Source organism: Typopeltis vanoorti, chromosome 13, assembly GCF_054136105.1.
Source record: "Typopeltis vanoorti isolate ZY-2024b chromosome 13, IOZ_Tvanoo_1.0, whole genome shotgun sequence".
Taxonomy (NCBI): domain Eukaryota; kingdom Metazoa; phylum Arthropoda; class Arachnida; order Uropygi; family Thelyphonidae; genus Typopeltis; species Typopeltis vanoorti.
The window spans coordinates 59975287-59995308 of record NC_143561.1 but is presented as its reverse complement, the minus strand read 5'-3'; the positions used below and the strand labels follow the sequence as shown (position 1 = coordinate 59995308).

The 20022-nt window shown below is 37.3% G+C and overlaps 1 protein-coding gene across 17 annotated transcripts in view; it reads right to left on the bottom strand.

Moving 5' to 3' along the window:
* The window catches only part of LOC150100204 (uncharacterized), a 566343-nt gene that overhangs the window by 53122 nt on the left and 493199 nt on the right, over positions 1-20022 (bottom strand). For all 17 annotated transcript variants that reach the window (XM_090402864.1, XM_090402869.1, XM_090402857.1 and 14 more), the window contains 2 exons: positions 18126-18312; positions 5189-6034 (listed from right to left, as the gene is read on the bottom strand). In XM_090402864.1, coding sequence (XP_090258990.1) covers positions 5189-6034; positions 18126-18312 — 1033 coding nt within the window. The remainder of the gene's footprint in view (positions 1-5188; positions 6035-18125; positions 18313-20022) is intronic.

Genomic DNA, 20022 nt, shown 5'->3' with positions numbered 1-20022 from the left:
GTGTGACAACATTAAACTCCAGGAGATCACATGTTATTGAAGAGATGGAAAAACTCCTTTTAGTGTGGATAAATGAGAAGCGATTACATGGTGACGTTATTACTGAGAGAATTATTTGTGAGAAAGCCAAACATCTGCATAGTGAACTTAAGAAATGCACACCTGAGACCAGTGTTGGCAATTTAGCTCTTTTGGAGCTAGATCTAGTTCTTTTTTTCCTTTTCTAGTTCCAAAAATCTTAATCTAGCACCTAGCTCCAAATCTAGCTCCTTCAGAACTAGTTTCGGCTCTTTTTAGTTGTGTTTATAACTTACTGTTAAAGAAATTGTTTTAAAAGTTTCCCAGATGTTCGCATTTGATAAGGAATTGTATTGTACATTTGGTGCGAACATTGTACGTTTCAAACGCATGATGTCATCAGTCTGTCACATGGCCCAACAGTCTGCCATTTTGTCACCTTAAAGTTGATAGCACCGTTACAAGTTAGTCATTGCATAGTGTTCTGGTTGGTAGTTATGATAGCGAGTGGGAAATTTTCAAAGACTGATCGTAATTCGTTGCAGTAAAGAGTTGTATACCCTTCTTCAAAATTGAGCAAAAGGAAAAAAATAAAGCTCCCAAGGAAAAATTTAGGAGGGAGTGGTTGTAAATGGTTGTGTGAAGCTCTTGGTGATGCTACAAAAGGCCACTCTAAGTTTTGCAGATGTTTCACATCTGCAAAACTTTCAGTGGCCTTTTGTAGCGTTAAACTAAGAAACATCTTGCTGCAGTTCCATATAAGGCTGTTCCTATTACAAATATGCTTGTGAAAAAGTCTGATGAGAACGCAAACTTTTGAAGGTAGGTTAGCATTATTTCTTTGTCATGCATCATTCAATAGTTGTGATCATCTAGTAGATCTTTGCAAAAATATCATCCCAGACAGTCAAATTATGCCAAAGGTAAAAATGCACTGAACTAAGTGCTCTGCAATTGTAAAGAATATTCTAAGTGAGCATTTTGAAGATCTAATTGCAGACATTGGAGATGAAAATTTCAGCTTGCTAATAGACGAATCGAATGATATCACAGTGAATAAGATTTGAGGAATAGCCATCATTTATTATAGCAAGAAATTCAAAATTATGCATAGATTTCTGAGCATGGTGATTCTAGAAAAGTGTGATGCTAGTAGTATTATGGTACTTTTCTGGCTGCACTGAAAAAAGAGCTCTTGACCAAAAAACTGGACATTAAAAATCTCATTGCAATTGGTACAGACAACGCCAGTGTTATGGTTGGCGTCAATAGTGGCGTTTATGAACAACTGAAGGCATATATTCCCTCCTTAATTTTAATTAGATGTGAATGCCATTCATTACAACTGGCAATGTCTCACACTTGTGCAGAATCTCTCCCAAGAAAATTAGAATTTTTAGTTGCCGAAACGTATAAGTGGTTTTCGTATTCTTATTCAAGATAAGAAGCATACAAAGAGCAGTATCAAACTATCAATGAAAATGATGCTCCTCTGAAAATTGTAAGCAATTGTGCAACAAGGTGGCTCTCCACCGAACTTGTAGTAGACAGAATTCTCAGCCAGTGGTTGGAATTAAAAACTAACTTCAAAGTCGTGAGTGTGACTGAGAAATGTTACAAAACTTAAATTTTGTGGGAGATGTACAAAGATGAAAGGAATCTGTTACTTTTTATTTTTGCATCCTGTTCTAGTTCAAGTTCAGCAAGTTAACAAAATTTTCAAATCTAACAGTACAGATAAGATGAGATTATTTGAAGACCTTTCTCATTTGATTCGCACTATTGCTAACATGTTAGCGCTACCATCATCCACAGTCGACCCTCTAGAGTCAGACTGATGACTATTTGGATCCCAATCCAAATCTTGGTTACAGATTTGAAAGAAAAATTTCAGAGTTGATGATACAAAAGAAAATAACATAAAATGATGAGCAAAATCTTAGAAGTAGAGCAAGACAGTTTCTTCTTGGTCTCTTCATACAGCATAGGTTGCCTGAAAACTTGAATATTTTAAGAATGATGTCTTCTTTTTCTGTTGACAATACCCTAAAACATATAAAAGAACCTGTTACTCCCATCTTAGAAATAATGCTGAAAACAGAAAAAGATGTTGCTGCTGCTGAATACCAGTACAATATTACTCAATTAAATAAATGGACAAATATAGAAAACACTGAGCTATTCTGGACTGAAGTATGAGATTATAAAGATGCATCTGGAATGAATCCACTTAAAGAAATTGCTCAGTGTACAATAAGTTTATTAATACTGTCAAATTCTAATGCGGAAATTGAACGAATTTTTAGTTCCATGAATGTAGTTAAAACTAAATTAAGAAACAAGATGGAATTGCCAATGCTGACAACTATTTTGTCAGTCAAGTATGGCATCAGGCGTTACAACAAGTGCTGTACAGACTATCATTTACCAGCATCTACACTGGGTAATATTGGAACGATGGCCACATATAATAAAGCTGAAAATCTAAGTGAAAATGTGGGTGAATTAAGCACAGAAGACTACATGGAAGATGTATTTAGCCACTTATATGCAAGTATCACTTCAACTTGAATAAAGTAAGTACTGCATTTGCCGGTGTATAAGATGCACTTTTTTTCTTTGAAAATAGGTCTGAAAAAGAGGGTGCGTCTTATACGCTGATACTCAGATTTTTACTACTTTCATTTTTGGAAATTTTCTCTGTTCTGAGTTATGCAATTTCTTTCTTGCTTCGTTGTGGTGTGTGAGAGTATTCCAGTTACGTCGAGTTCAATGGATGCTCATGCACTGTCATCGACGATCACAGCTGTGTTCCTGTTTGTTTAAACTTTCCAATTGTTGTCGTGAACAATGACAAATTTCTGCCATTAAATTTTCTCTAAATTTCTTGGCAAATTATGGCTGAAAAACATCGGCATTGCTACAATATTGCATACAAGCTACATGCGATTGCGTATGCTAAAGAACATGGAAACAGGGCTGCAGAGAGGCATTTCGGGCAACCCCCCAACTGAGAAAATAAGAACTACGTATTACTTTATTTGAAATTCTGTAAATTCGTTATAATATTCAGGGATAAATTTTTTTCCTAAAAAATGTGTACAAAAAAGGGGGTGCGTCTTATACGCTGGAAAATACGGTAACTTAAAAGTAGTAGGTTAACTCACTTTCCATTATTTCTTATGTAAAATCTTGATTCGTACTTCGAACGGGTTTCTGGAACAAATTAAATACAAACTATGAGGCAACACTGTATATTACCTCATCACCTCCTAATAAGTGATGCATTGCTCTGTTTTTTATTTTTGATTCTTTTTCTTCTCATACTTCCTCCTTTGGCATGCTCAAAGTAAGATGGATGATCTCTCTCTCACAATTAGGGCATTTTGGAGTATTGTTTTTGCAATCTTTGTTTACAAGGTCTTTAATGCCACATTGGCATAGAGGCAGAGTCAGGACAGGCAGTTTGAGATGACCATACTTCTTACACTTAAAGCAGCACAAAGGGTTCAGAATGTACAGCCTTACTGGGAAGTTGAGATAACCTGCTTTGACAGATGGTGGTGGTTTTGCTGTGTTAAATGTGAGGATGATGTTCCTGGTGACCATTTCTATGTATGAATATTCATCTCATTTGCTGTCATTCCCTGATTTTTCATTGCAGAGCATCTCTCTTTGTCTGGTACATTGGGGAGATCAAACTCTGATATGCATCTAGAAAATTTTAAAGTTTTGTGTATGTGTGTTTGGGGGAGGGGGGGGGTGATGTAATAGGTTTTCCCTGCGACAACATGCATGAAGTAACTTTTCCAACTGCATTTCAATTGATGCTTCAATAAGTATATCTCCCGAACAGATATTCTTTACAGAGTTTGGAGATCCTGCCAACCCTTTTGGGTTGGCAGGATCTCCAAATCACCAGGGCTACCCCCACCCAGAAACTGTATGAGCACTGTCGCTAGAGACCATGGGGAAGGAGATACACTGTTACACCATTGACCCTTGCAGACATGCAAACCCGCTAGCTGAATGATCATGGCTAGACCATCCAGGAAGAAGGGTAACATTTTTCCAAAAGGACATTCCTCTTTTGAATGTATTATTAAAGGAAAACTGGCGTAGTGATTGCAACTTCTGATGTTTTCTGCTTCTTATTCTAATTTTATGTTGGTGTTTCTATGGTTTCATGATATGGTTGGGTTTGTTGAGGGGACCCCTGATAAACAAGAGGATGAAGAAGTGTTCATTTTCAGGAAGAGCTGAATTCAGTGCCAGAGCTACCCATCCACCATAGGGCCACAAATGGGCACCACTCTCTAGCAAGCAATGATTGTGCTCAGAAGTGGAACACCAGGGCTACCCCCACCCAGAAACTGTATGAGCACTGTCACTAGAGACCATGGGGAAGGAGATACACTGCTACACCATTGACCCTTGCAGACATGCAAACCTGCTAGCTGAATGATCATGGCTAGACCATCCAGGACCACTTGTCTTGATGAAGCAGAGGCTAAGTAGTGCATTGCTACCCCCTTTACAAAGGTCTACAGTTGCACTGCCATGGCAAACGGCAGCAAGGTATTAGATCCCACTGATGATGGTCTGGAAGACAAGGCGTAAAAAAAGACTTGGGAGAAGTAGAACTAAGAATACAGGAAGAAAAGTATAGAAATAAAATAAGAAAGAAAAGGGCTAGTACCATCATTGGGAGGTCACCTTATGAACAGGTGTCTCAAAGGAAGTGGCACGACTAAAGGAAAATCACTATTTTTATAACGTAAAGAGTAATTCAAACATCATGTAATACCCATATCATAAGAAAATAACAATATGTATAGAAGTCAACAGTGTGCATAATCAAACACAAAGTTTGTGCATGATGTAATCATATATGATCTATTACAAGTCAAGTTTGTGCACGCACGCACGCACGCGCGCACACACGCGCACACACACACACACACACACACACACACACACACACACACACACACACACAGCATTCATGCCACTCAAATTTTTAATTTCCGTATAAAGGCTACCAAATAAGGTGCAAAAATAGAAATATATAGCTATTATCCTGTTACTATAATACTGAGATATAATTCTTTGTATAATTAAACTACTTATCATATGCTGTTATTACAATTAAGAGTTCTCCAATTCTTACCTGCATTCAAAGAATGTGGATCTACTGAAGTGATGTCACCTAGCTTAGTTAACGGAAAAGTCACGTGATTTTTATTGGTAGGCGGCGGCGGTGGTGGTGGAGGTGGCTGAGGTTGTGGTGGTGGAGTAGAAAATTGGGAAGGAATGATACTTGGTGGAGGTGGAGTATTATTGCGAATGTTTCCAACTAATGGAATACCTGGTCTTAACACATGAAAAGCAGTCATTACAGTAGGATTCAGTTGACCAGGAGGAGATGGAGTGTGGGAACCTGGATTTAAATTTGGCGTGAGGGCTGTGGAAGGTGCAGGTTGCTGAATTTGTGATGTCTGAAGTGGCGGCGGCGGCGGTGGAGTATAAACATAATTGATATATGGGGATCCTACAAGAAGGGCCTGAGTTGTCCCTGGTGCATTTGTACCAACGACATTTTGAGTTGGAGGAGTCTGAGAGCGAAAAGAATTATATGTAGTTCCAACAGCATTTCCAACATGAGGAGTTGTAGCAGGCACAGAAGCATTACCACCATTCATGAGGTACATTGGTACTGCTGCAGCAGGTGTATGGCCAAGTGTTTGAGGCACCAAATTTGTGACCTGTGTTGGCTGGTTAGACGTCGTAGAGGTGAGTAATGATGTATTGGTAGTTGCACCAGTCAATAACATTGTAGTAAATGGACACATCTGCAGTGGAATTCCTGATGGAGCTAACACTGATGTGGTAGTTGTAGTAACAGCTGAATTACCAGCTTGTGATGTAACTGTATAATTAAACAGTGGAGTTGCAGAAATATTCTGGTCATTCTGAGATACGCCAAATACAGATACACCAGACATATACTGTTGACCTAGAAAGTAAAAACAGAAATAATAAATTCTATTTCTCAAAAATTGGGAATAGAAGATACACTTCAGCAACTTTAAATAAATATATAGTAATCCTTCAGTTAATGTGTCAAAAGAAAACGTTACAGTAAATGAAAGTGGGTTAATCAAATGTAATATTTAATGTAAAAAAATTATAACTGGTCCATGGAACTTGAAAAAATTTGCTAAAATTCTACGAGAGTATAACAAAATCATCTTTCCATGGTGCAAAAATATATGTATTAGTCATGCCATCTGGATGCAAAAAAATAAAGTGAAAGAACTAATTGTATTGGTTGGCACTAATGATTTGAGAGGCAAGAAGTATTGTATGAGGGAGGATGTGAAAGAGTTATTGGATGAAGCAAAAATGAAGAGCGAGAGGGTGAAGATTGTAAGTCACCTGCCAAGCTATGATAGAGGTGAATTAAGAAGGAAGACATTGATAGCAAACAAATTAATATGCAGGTTGGGCAGAAGGAATGATGTAGAATTTGTGGACCTATGGCCTGAGTTTTGTATAATGCTAATGGAGTGCATCTAAATGGTCTTGGTGTTAGATGTCTAGAGAGCTTTGTTCATTAAACATGCTGAAGTGCAAATTCAGGAAATTGACTTCATTAGAGTGGATGCAGGTGAATGTGTGAAGGCACCCACGAGGCAAGTGAGTGCGAGAATGACCAACAAATGCAGAATCTAAACTCTCAAACAAAAATATTGAATAGGGTGATCAATACAAGAAGTAAAGGTGGTTGGGACCTAATGGGATGATGCAGTTTCTATATACTAATGCCAAAAGTATCAGGAACAAGAGGGAGGAATTTTTAGCATTGGTTAGTGCAACCTTGCCAAAAGTTACAGGCATTACTGAGCCATGGCTAACAGCAGATGATGTAGTTACAAAGATAGAATGTGAAGAGTTTAGTATTTTCAGAGAAGATATAATGGGGAAGGGGTACTTCTGATGATAGCAGATAAATTAGCCAAAAAGAACAAGAGATAAGTAGAAGGATGTCTGTTCATTTGAAGCTGTCTGGTGTGGGATCAAGGCCAATAAGACAAAATATAAAGTTGGTTGCTGCTGTAGGCCGGGGGTTCCAGGGATCATCTGGAAGAAATGCATCAGCAAATTAATAAAATCAATGCAAGTCAAGTGATTATTATAGGGGACTTCAACTACAGAAATATAAATTGGAAGAAAGAAAGATCACATGGCAGAAAGGAAATCAAATTTATATACCTACTGAGAGATAAATACTTGAGGCAACATGGGATGGAGGGGGCTCAAGGCACTAGAGCACCCCGGGGCCCTTCTCTCATTTTGGGTCCTTAAATTGGCCTTAATTTTTCAGGATACCCAGCTAGAGCTTCATGTGCCTGTGCATAAGTATGGCCCTGCTCAGGGTGTAAAAGTATTAGACCTGGTCATAGAATCAGAAGAGCAATCATTGATCATGGAGGTCACAATTGCCTCCAATTAGGGAAGGTGACCGCGTGATCTCGACTTGGGAGATTGTAAAAAATGAGGAATATTCTATTAAGAAGGGAACTACAAGGCAGGTGATTATAACACACTTAGGAGGAAGCTTGAAGCTGTGTCATGACATAAAAGAATGTGAGCAATATCAATACGTATGAGCTGCAAAAAAGAAAATGCCATGGAGGGTATATAAAGAGAAAATTGATCAATATACGGTAAGGAAGGCAAAATCAGATTATGAGAAAAAACTAACCAAGCAGACCAAAGGAAATCCCAAAGAGATCTTTCATTACATGGCAAGTAAGAGGAAGTAAGAGTTCAAACTACCCTGTGAAAAATATTTTCACAGGGTAGTTTGAACCATCTTTTCTTTGCTTTTCTCTGCATACTGATGGTAAAAGCTTTCCTAGAATTTTGGTGGACTTGCAAATCTCACTCAACAGGATCAGCAAGTTGTTTAAGCATTTATAAAGTGAGAAACATCATTCTTTATATTTATCTTCTTTGCCTGCATATTTTCATCTATTTCACAATCTTTCGCATCTGCATCTTTGTATGCATGTGATTCAAGTAATTAGCAAATATTTGTGGCAGTCATTTCATTTGAACAAGGCTTTCTTCCAATGTTAGTTATGGTTTCAGTTTGAGGTAGTCAACAAAATCACTTGCATAATGCCACAAAAAATGTTTCCAATCCACTCTTATATTGCTTGATTTCATTTCATGTCATGATTCATGAATATTTTCAATAAAATTTCCTATATAATTTTTTTCCGAAAATACTAGCAATAAATTCCACCGTATTGCATTGTAGCTGTCATTGCATGTGCAAAAGTTCTTCGCAGAATAGATCTTAAAAGTTGTGATAGTCTCTTGGTCCATTGGCTGCAGCAATAATGTTGCATTTGAAGCAACATTGATTAACCTATTATTGGAATGGATTCGCCTTCTTCTGCCATGCACAGAAGTGTTGAGAGGTCTCATATCTCTGGTTGCACAGTATGTTTGTTTACGAAGTATCCATAACAAGGGGAATGAAATCGCTGCAATGATCAAGTTCATTTGCACAAAAAATATCAAAATAAGTGAGACATGGTTAGATGAAGATGCCATCCTGAAATGTTTGTTTGAAGTTTTATGGTGCAAGAAGGGATGTGATCATTTGCCCCTAAATGATTATAGCAATATACAAGTTTAAAAAAATAGTAAAAATGACAAATGGATATAGGTAAGTGTACATAGAAAAGGTGTATAAAAACAAATATAAAAGAGGAATAAAATGCAGATGCAAAACAATCTATAAAAAAAGGATGTAAAAAGGTGATAAAACAAATAAAAAACAACAAGGTATTCAAAGGGCATATGAAAGAATCAACACTGTATAAATAGTAATGTAAATGATCTATATACAGTAAATGATGCCAGCCTGGTTGGTTGAGTGGTTAGCATAGCCGCTCTCTAGCCAAAAGGCTGTGAGTTCAAATCCTGCCATTGGCATGGATGTTGTTCGTGAAAATACTAGTGGTGGTTGGCAGTAGATGGCATTGGCATAGATCACATATGGGCAACTCCCGGCCCTCTAATTCTTTTGATCCGGCCCTAATCTATTTCAGTGAAGTTTGTCTGAATCATGGTGGGAGAAAACATGGTGTGTTCTACTAACTCACATTAAGCTGACTTCATATGACTTGCGCGAACACACTATGTTTTCTCCAACCAAGGCCTCTTTCTCACTTTGACTAGCGGCATGTGTGTGTGTGTGAATATGTTACAACGTGTCAGTTCAGTACTTGCGTTGGTGTTGTGCTTTGTTCGGTGCCTGCGTTGATGTTGTGTTCTGTTCAGTGCCTGCAGTGTAGAAGACAGTTTTGTTTGACAGTTCTGAATATCGCTTAAAAATTTGGGACAATGTCAGGGGTTATTGCAAAAAAAAAAAAAAAAAAGTAGATGCAGAGAATCGTCAATTTTAAGACAACTGGATGAAGGATTATTATTTTATTCTGAATAAAGATTTGCCTGTATGTTTGCTGTGCAACGAATCCGTATCCGTCAACAAAGAATACAACTTGAAGAGACACTTTACTTCGAGACATGCGGATCACCCAAAAATTGATGGACGAAAAGATGAAATACAGAAGTTGAAGAAGAACTTGGATACCCAGCAGCAAATGTTCAACAAACAAATAATGCAGCACCACAGCATTATCAAAACCAGCTTTGTGATAAGCGAAAAAATCGCTAAGCATTCTAAGTCATTTGGTGAAGGAGAATTTATCAAAGAATATCTGCAGGATGTTGCAAGTATAATATGTCCTGAAAAGAAAAACGACTTCGAGAATATTCGATTGTCAAGACGTACTATTGTCCGACAGATAGAAATTATGGCTGATGATATCAAAAAAAAGTTTAAAAGAGAAGATTGCTAGATTGGAAACATTTTCAATTGCTTTGGATTACAGCACAACTAGCAATATTTAATCAAGAAGTTGATGCGGATTTCAACATCACAGAAGAATTATTTGCACTTCAGCCATTAAAAGGAATAACTACCGGTGAAGATATATTTGAAACAGTCAACAGAGTCTTCGAGAGATTTGTGCTTAAATGGAGTTTACTATCTGGCATATGCACTGATGGAGCCCCTGCAATGGTTGGTGCACAGAAGGGATTTATTGGAATAGTTCATGAAAGAGCAATAGAACTACAGATCCACCCGGAAAATTTAACAAATTTTCACTGCATTATCCACCAACAAAATCTGTGTGCAAAATCGATTAAATTCACAAATGTAATGGAAGTTGTAGTAGCCAGTATTAACTTTATTAAGTCACATGCACTTAATCACCGCCAATTAAGGAGTATTTGGCAGACCTATTTTCGGATAATGAAGACGTGTCTTATTATTGTGAAGTGAGGTGGTTGAGTAAAGGTAAAATGTTAAAACGATTTTATGATCTGAGACAAGACATTGCAGATTTTATGGACATAAAAGGAAACACTATTAACAAAGTAAAAGATGATGAGTGGGTGTGTGATTTAGCATTCCTTGTAGATGTCACCGGATACCTAAACGAACTGAATCTTAAATTGCATAAACAAGGACAACTGGTTCATGAACTGCATGGACATGTCAAAGCTTTTTGTAATAAACTAAGATTGTTGGAAAGTCAGATAAGAGCTAAAAATTGTTATAATTTTTCTACTCTAGCAACTCATAAAAATATCCCTTATAATTGTTATGGAGATGAACTGAAGGCACTAATAGAGCAATTTGATACAAGGATTGCTGACTTCAAAAACAAAGACTCCACATTCACTATATTTGCTCGTCCGATGGATGCTGATGCAAATAATGTGCCAGAAAACTTACACATGGAACTTATCGAGCTTCAGGCGGATTTAGTGCTAAAATCACAATTTAACAACACTGCTTTGATGGATTTTTATAAATTTTATTTGGTGGAAGAAAAATATACAAATTTACATGCCTTTTCAAGAAAAATGTCTTTTCAGCAGCACATATGTGTGAACAGTTTTTTATCAAGGATGAAATACAATAAATCAAAAATTCAGACAAGAATAACAGACGAAAACCTTGAAAATTCTATGCGATTATCCTTAAGTAATATTAACGTCAATATTGATAGTTGACGTACAAGGCCAATCTTCAGAATAAATTGTTATGTTGTTCATTATATTATAAAATTTATGTAGAGCTTAATACCAAAGCATTATATTATAAATAAATGAAATATGAAGCAGCAACTTGTTTTAATTCAATTAATATTAATTTATTTTATTTAATAATTTGGTCCAGCCCTTGACTCGGAGACAGAATGATAATTTGGCCCCCGAACTAGGAAAGGTTGCCCATGCCTGGTGTAGACGATGAAGGTAGTTGCAGCTGGTGGAGACACTGTCTACACCAGCTAATGTCTGGTGTAGACAGTGTTGTATAGTAGGTACTCTCCCTCGATGAGTCTTTGGACTCCCTGGAGGTGTCATGTAATAATAATAATAATAACAATGATATTATCTGTAAAAAAAATTGAGTATGATAAAATCTGCCTGAGCTTACAGGACTCAAACAGATCATGAATACAGCTAAAATAATGACTACACTCATTCATGAAATGAGGACAATCAATTAAAATATGATTGATGATTAGTCTAGACACAAAACACATAGACATATCATCCTTAAACACGAAGAGGTGCGTGTGAGATGACCATGATCTATGTGGGGCTAATCAAAAACAACTTTCTCTATTTGAATGTGCACAGACTTCTTCAGCCATTTTCTGTCTGCCTGCTGGAAAAAAAAATCTCCCCCATAGTCCTGCATTTCTTCTTATCTTGAACCGTTCTATGCCACTGAGTTCCAGCCACCTCTTTAATCTCATCCTCCCCATCATTTATTTGATCTTCCTGTAATTTTCTTTCAATCTCTGGGATACAATTCAGAGATCAACTTTGTCCATGTCTTGTCTGCACAGACTAGTCTGCTATAATTTAAATTCAGGATTAATTTAGTAGCATTTGTTATTAGTTTCTCTATTCCAAAATGACTGCCATTAGGATAAAAGTTTGTGTGTGATGATCTACCTGGCAATCAGTGCACAGTACAAGCAGATAGTGGATGCTTGAGAAATGAGCTGACCTAGCTGCAGTATCTGCTGCCTTGTTCCCTGGACCTCCTCTCTTAGTTATAGAAGCTAATTAGTTTTTTTTTTTTTTTGTCTGACAGGAACTTTGTGAGGCTGAACATAATATGCACCTTTAGTAGCGATGCGGTCTGATGTATATTAATTATTAATGCAAGCTCTATTGCATTCAGCTCAGCTGTAAAGTTGTCACACTTTAGTAGGATTTGTGAAGATATAATGCTGTCTGAAAAGACAGCATAAAATCTCACTTGATCCTTCATAATTTTGAACTCTGTGTAGGCAGGCACAAAATCAGTGTATTCCCTTCTGTGTGCCTGGAACAGCTATTAGACAACAGGAGGGGTGGAATATTTTTATAACTTATATAACTTACATAAAGAAAAGCTGCATGATCGTAAGCATGAATGCCAACACGGTGGTGTATTTAAAGGATCTGTGCTATGCCGTCCATCCCAATATTGAGAGATTATAAAAGCTTTTATTCACAAACCAAAGTGTGTTTGTTAATATGTCAAATGTTGTACAGAATCTCCAAATATGGGTGGAAAGGAATTTATTTTCATTGTGTATAACAGAGACAGCTAATGATATCAGAGCAACAAAAGGTTCCATTTGCTCAACATACAGACTAGGAATAGGTGAATTTCAAAATTCTCTAGTTGGAATTCTGATGAATAGCATCTAACCATCACAGGGTACTCTCTCTGGCAGATGCATAGACTTGAGACACACAATCAACTTTTGATTTTATCAATGCCCTATACAAATGAAACAAAGAACATCTGTCAGCAACACCAAGAGGTGGAATATAAGGTGTGAAGGATGTTCAATGCTTTAAATTCATTGTGGCACTTATCTCACAACTGCCTAATGTGAGGGAGATTTATTGCTAAGTTTATTGTCGAATGTGTGTCCCAAGAACTTGGCTTCTGGTGAAACTGGAATTAACAATTGTTCTAGTCAGAGTTGTAGGCCAGGATGAGTACCACATCTGTGGCAAAAATGCACACAAACTATCTTCTGCTGTGAAAATCTGAAACCAACTGCAAGTGCCCATTTTGAGAGATGGTCAATGGCTTGTGGCATCTGTCTTTCTGACTCTCATAATACATGAATAAAAGAAGATGATAGAGTCATTCCACACAGAGGATATCTGTTACTCTTGGAAGAAGTTGTTTGATTATTGAGTAGACTGCAAAAAAAAAAAAAAAAGTGAGACACTAAACCTTCTGGGACTCCCTTCTACTGAGCAGTTCCCCATCCACACTTGGAAAATTTGGTTAGGTTAAAAGTTCTTGAAGGAAATAGGGAGATCCCTCTGAGAACAAAACTGGGTACTTTTTTAGTATTCTGGGCACCAGGGTACCAAGCTGCATCATCATCATATTGAAGAAGTTGGTCAAGAGCAAAATACAGAAATCGACAGACAGAAATGGGATACTGTACTGGGGACAGCATGGTTTTGAGAAGGATAGGTCATGCCTCAGTAACTTGCTCATATTTTATAATACAGTGACAGCTGAGCTGGATAAAGGAAATGGATTTACAGTGATAATGTTGGACTTTGCAAAAGCTTTTGACAGGATCACCAGCTAACGCCTTTTTATTCATAACGCCTTATAAACCTACGTAGGGGAGGCCGTTTTAGCTCTATCTAACTTTTGGAGACTCAGTGAGCAATTCAATCTCCACTGGCACCCAATCAGAGATAGCTGGCCCAAGGCTATCACTAATTAAGCGGTGTGCAGTGAAGAGAGACGGCTCAACAAGTGCCGCCATCTCGTGGTCCCTAACCCAAACACAATATATTTAATGTCTGAAATAATGTGGTTCTACGGTCCATTTTCTTGAGTTTACGGGAAGAAAAATCCGAGCTTCCAGGAGAAAAAACCAGCTTGCCCGGGCCAGAGTTCGACTAACTTGGGAACCAGTTGAAAAAAGGCTTAGAAAAATTTCCTCTAGTCGCTGACTAGATTTGAAAGCAAGTCTTCCTTCATGCAGTCATGTGCTGTGGTATGCAAACGCTACATCCACTGAGCTGCACAAGCTCTCTTTGACAGGATACCACATGGAATTCTAATCAGTAAACTGCAGCACATAGGGATGGATATAGGGGGTTGGTGAGATGGATAGAAGTATGATTGATGGAGAGATATCAGAGAGTAGTTTATTCAGGAGTAGTCTAAAAGAAGGTGTGTGTGACTAGTGGCATGCTGCAGGATTTTGTTCTTTGACCACTACTGTTCAATTTCTTCATTAATGATATAGGAAAGGATCTGAGGGGAACTGTTCAGTTGTTTGCTGATGATGAAAATTGGGTAGAGCAATTGTTAATAAATTTTAACTATTGTTTTTAACTACTTAACTATGCAAAATAGTTGAAATTTTGTAGGATAATTTGGATAGATTGGCAGCCAGGGCAAAGAAAAATGGATGTCAGTTTAACGTGCTTATGTATTTTGGGGTGAAAAGATGTATAATCACATTGGTGGAACTGTACTCCAGGAAATTGACAAAGCCAGACTTGTGAGTGTGGTAGGGAGTTAAAGTTTGGGGTGAGGGGGGAGGCACTTAGCAAAAGTAACTAAAGCAACTCATATCATGGTTACTGAAGAATACTTTGACGGGCAGAGACAAGCAGGTTATTGTTGTTCTTTATTTAGTCTGGATACAATTCCATCTTGACTACTGCATGCAGATCTGGGCACCAGGGTTTCTTGGCGATGAGGAGAAGGTGGAGAGGATCCAGAGGCAAGTGACTAAGATGGTAGCAGGTCTATGGAATGAACCTTACAAGAACAGGTTGAAGATTTGTTGGTTACAGAAATAGTTGATAGGAGAAAAATGGGTGATATGAATGAGACATACAAATTACTGAAGGATTTTTAAAAGATTAATTCAGAGGAAATTCTTAGGAAGAGGTCTCGTGGTGCAATTGCACCTCAGACATCGGTCCCGGATAAATGGATCTGATATCTCGCGCTACAGCATCCAGAGATTCAATCCAATTTAAATCAAGAGGCTTTGAGGGTCACTGGATGCCTCCTCACTGGTGAGGTGCAACACCCGATGACGAGATGTCAACAGGGGGTACACGATTAGGGTGTGGCTACTTAGCCTGCTGTATGCTGGGTACGCCATACTTGTTCACTTGCTGGCACTGCATGGATCTCTGACACTGAAACTGGATGTGATTTGTCCTGCTGTTGCCCTGTGGTTGGTCTGCATAAGCCTGGACAATCTGTCAACCCAAGTCATCAATGACATGTGGTTGGTCACCACTTGCTCACTGGTATATCCATTGATGATATACTCACGGTAGACCCACTGATACAGTTACCCTCAAGAACCCTACCACTTGGGCAATAGAATGATCCATGTCATTCAATTTTTGCACTGATAATACGTACACTGTTGGGAAGCCCAATGTCTGCCCATTTACTGCCTGCGTTTGGTTACATTTCACTCTGCACAGGGGATGCCAGTGTCAACTTCCCACTACCCCATCCCTAATGTTTTGTCCATAGAGTGTATAATGCTATGCATTATGGGAACGTTCACTACTAAGACTGGTTTCTACTTTTGAGGTCAGTGGGAGCCAAATCGAGAGGAGATAAATATGTAGAATTAGTTTATAACCAAGTGAAAAAACTTTATACATCTATCTCTACACCAGAGTAATTTAATAAATTCATACAGCTTTCTACTACTTCTATAAGATAAATATGACTTCTACTTTACTCCAACCCTGGCATCTATTCTGGGTCTGGTTCCCATTGATGACAACTCAATAAAGGTCGAAACTGGTCAGGATAGCAGCCTTTCCCACAATGCAAAGGAACATATGCTTGGCATTATGGGATACCAAGGCAATTTATATGAAGTCAGTAGCCTCTATAAAAAAGGAGCCAATCATGAAGATACTTCACACACAAACTTTGTTTGCTTACATTTGGATAAAGGATTAAACAAGAATATAATTTTCTGGCAAATTTAATTTTAATTATAGCTAAGTGGGAAAAAAAAACTTTGTATAGCTTTCTTCTTTAGTGAAGAGGCTGCTGTGTTCTTCAGTGCTATTTGAAATAAAGAGAATGTTGTTTTTCTGCTTTGTTTTTTTTTTTTTTCTGGGCAAGGAACTCGAGGAGATAAGGGGATATTGTTGATCTTTTAGCAAAAGTTTTCCTGAGAGTGTCAGCAATTGGTGATGTTAGATCAGTGAATCATCCACTGTATTGATGAATAGAGAGCTGGTGAGTATACCTGCCCTTCAGTTTCCAGATTTTTCCCCTGCTTTGTTTAAGTTCGTTGAGCTGGTCATGGAAGATGTATATTGGATATTCAGAATTCTATTTGACTAACATCAGATGTATCTTGCTTAGAAACCTTTGAAACTAATGAGGCTCGATGTTGTGAAGTATCTTTGAAAAATACTCCAAGCTTTCTTCTGAGCTTCTTTGGCTACTGTGCAAATGTTGATTCCACCATTGCTTTGGGAAACATGGAAACTGACTAAATAGTTTAGGAATTGTAGGTGTTGCAGTTATGTGTGATACAATATCACATGCTTCACTACATTGCTGGTGGGCCAGTCAGTTTGCTCAAATTTCAATAATGATTTCTATGATGGAGGGCATGGTTGCCCATGCAGAAAAGTGGACATCACAGGAAAGTGATCATTCTCAAATAAGTTCTTGTTTGCTCCTACTTAAAGAGTGGGGGAAAGGGGGGGGGGCGAGGAGATAGTTAAGCCAACGGCAGTGAATATTTGGATAGGCATGTAAAAGAAGGAGCTGCTTCCTGTGTTTAGTTGGGAGAGATTACTGCTATCAAGCATAAGCTTCACAACTTTTTCTTTTGATGTTTGCTCAAGCTCTACTCCACAGTGTTGTGTCCATTTAAAATTAGGAGAAAATAGTCTGCATCAATGGTAGAATCATATGAAATAAAGAACACATCAGAAAGGAACTTAACCCATTAACATACAAAGACATCTGTGACAAGTCTTTTGTTTATCACACCAAAATTGATTTTGACATATCGCAGACATTACGAAGTTACAATCAATTTCAAACAAATTGAGAGCCAACTTTAAAAATAATTTATATGTCAAAGGGTTAATATTCAAGAACGTGTAAGAAGAACTAATCTAAGGTGAAAACAAGAATAAACTAAGGTTTGTGTGATAGTCACTTAAACAGAATGAGAAATGAATTGGCGAAACAGGATACTGATGTCAGAATGGCAGGAAATAAGAGGAAGACCAAGATCACCAACTGAGATCTAGTATTATCAGTGCCTTAGAAGGTAGAATCACAAAAAATGATAACAGCCGACTCCTGACAAATAAATTAATTTGGAAGAAAACTGTAGACAGGAAGATTGTAATAAAGTAAATTAAATCATGCAATGTTATAGTATTTTGTATTCTCAACATGTCACATAGTACATATTGAAAATATTATGTTGATGATGACATGACACATATAAATGCATACACAAAAGCCTTTTATAGGATTTTTGACAAGTTCTATCCAAAACTATGATATACTTTCAGGAGACATTGTAAGATTAAATCTAGATAAACCTTGTTAAGCTAAATCCAGAATTCTCCCAATATATTTACTGCTTTAAATTTATTGCAAGTCAACTTTTACTACAGTAAACACCTATTATAGTGAAATTATCACTTGAAGCAAGGGAATTTCAACTCTATCCCAAAGGTAATTCACAACAGTAAGTCTTCCATTATACAAATCTATAACTTTCATCCTTGTAAGTAATGGCAAGAGTTGAGTAAACCTTTGAGAACAAGTGTCAGTCCATATATGCAATTTATTTTATTTTTCATGAAAGACCATATATTATATTAGAGATCTGAAAAAGAAAAGAAAATATAAACAATACGAAATCATAGTTCCCCACCTGTTGCCGCACCTTGTTGATTAGGAGATGGAGATACTACGTGTCCCTGAAGATCATTAACTCCTTGGTTTCCAAAACCTAGAGGTCCAGGGGTTACTGTATTCACAATTGTATTAGCTGGATATACATAACGAGCTTGTTGCACAGCAGAGGAATATGGTAGATGGGGCATATAATAGATAGGAGTCTAAAATTCAGAAATTAGAATTTTAAATCAGGTGTATAGGAGGAGGGAGAAAAATGCTGAGTTTTGCAATTACAATTTTTTTTAAACTTAAACACACCATCTTCAGTAAGCCTTATTCATCTAAATTATATATAACTTTATCAATAAGAAATGACTTACTCTAACGTATATGAGAATTTGCATGCTGTGTTTTGTTAGTATTATGTCAAACTATTTTCCATTTCAAAAAGAAAATTTCAACTCGTTTTAAAATTTGTCCTGTTTTATATAACTGATAAGAATAAGAGAAGGTGTAAATTATTATTATTATTAAGAGAGACCTCCAAATAGTCAGACTCATCGAGGTAGGCCACATCGTACCTGCACTAGCTGCCATACCTATTCTTGAATTCATTCACTCTGCCTACACTCACCATCACCAATAGCAAACCATTCCAATCACACACACACACCACTCTATGAGTCAAAAATCTAGCTCTCAACCCCTTCTTGAGGGCTTTCATTCTCTACTTGAAAGGATGTCTCATGTCCTTTCCGCTAATCTATAAAAAAAAAAAAAAAAAGAAACATTCCACTCAATGGTATCCTGTATGACCCTTTCAGAAATTCATAAGTGTCAATCAAAACATTCCTTTTCTCCTGTCAACAGTAAATAAATTCTCAATTCTGTCTTCATAATCTGTATTTCACAACCCTGATATCATTTTAACACTCTCTTTTGCACCCTCCACTGTATCAGAATCATCACAGAAACCAGACCAGATATGCATAGAATAGTCCAAGTTAGGTCTTGTCAAGAACATGCAAAGAGGCAAAATGATTTCCACTCCAAGATCCCTAGCCTGATCAGTTACTTTTGGCATGATCCCACTAACAGAATGACATTGGATATCTCATCATACCAAAGTGCATGACTTTCCATTTACTAACACTGACTAAGAGGCATTTTCACATGCCCACAATTCTAGTCTATTCAAGTCATTCCACCAGTACTGCATATCAGCTTCATTCCTGATTACCTTGCCTATCTTTGCATCATCAGCAAATAACAGTCAGATCATTTCCAATATTCTTAAATGTAAAGACTGAATAGCAATGGACAAAGGATTTATCCTTGTGATACACCACTAGTTACTTTAAATCTTGTAGACTCACATCCCCCATATAGCACTTTTTGATATGTCAGTCAGCCTCCTCTTATCCAAACTAATATTTCATAATCCAATCCCATATTTATAGTAGAACTTCACAGTATAAACAACACCAAAAGATGAAAAAAAAAAAAAAAACATTTATCAAACTTAATATTTCAGTGGCTTTCTACCAAGCATCTTCAGAGCACAATTATGAAAGTGACAAGCACACAGAACCGAACTAAATAAATATGGAAAACAATTCAAATTGAAACTGAACTACATGTTCTTACAGGGCACACTCCATGGGTCAGATAACCTTATATTAATGGAGAAGTCAGGCTATCAGGTCTCAAAATGACAATTTCCCAGATCTTTAGCAAATTAATGCAATCATACTGATTGAGATTAGGGGAGTGCTTCCTGGTTAATGATGATTCTAAAAATATTCTCTCGGACCTATAACAACTTCTATGTAGCAGTCATGTTATCCTCCATGAAGGGAGTCCAGAACATGGTCTGGCAATCCAGACTTTCTATACAGATGATCGCAAATGCAATTTTCATGTTCTTCAAA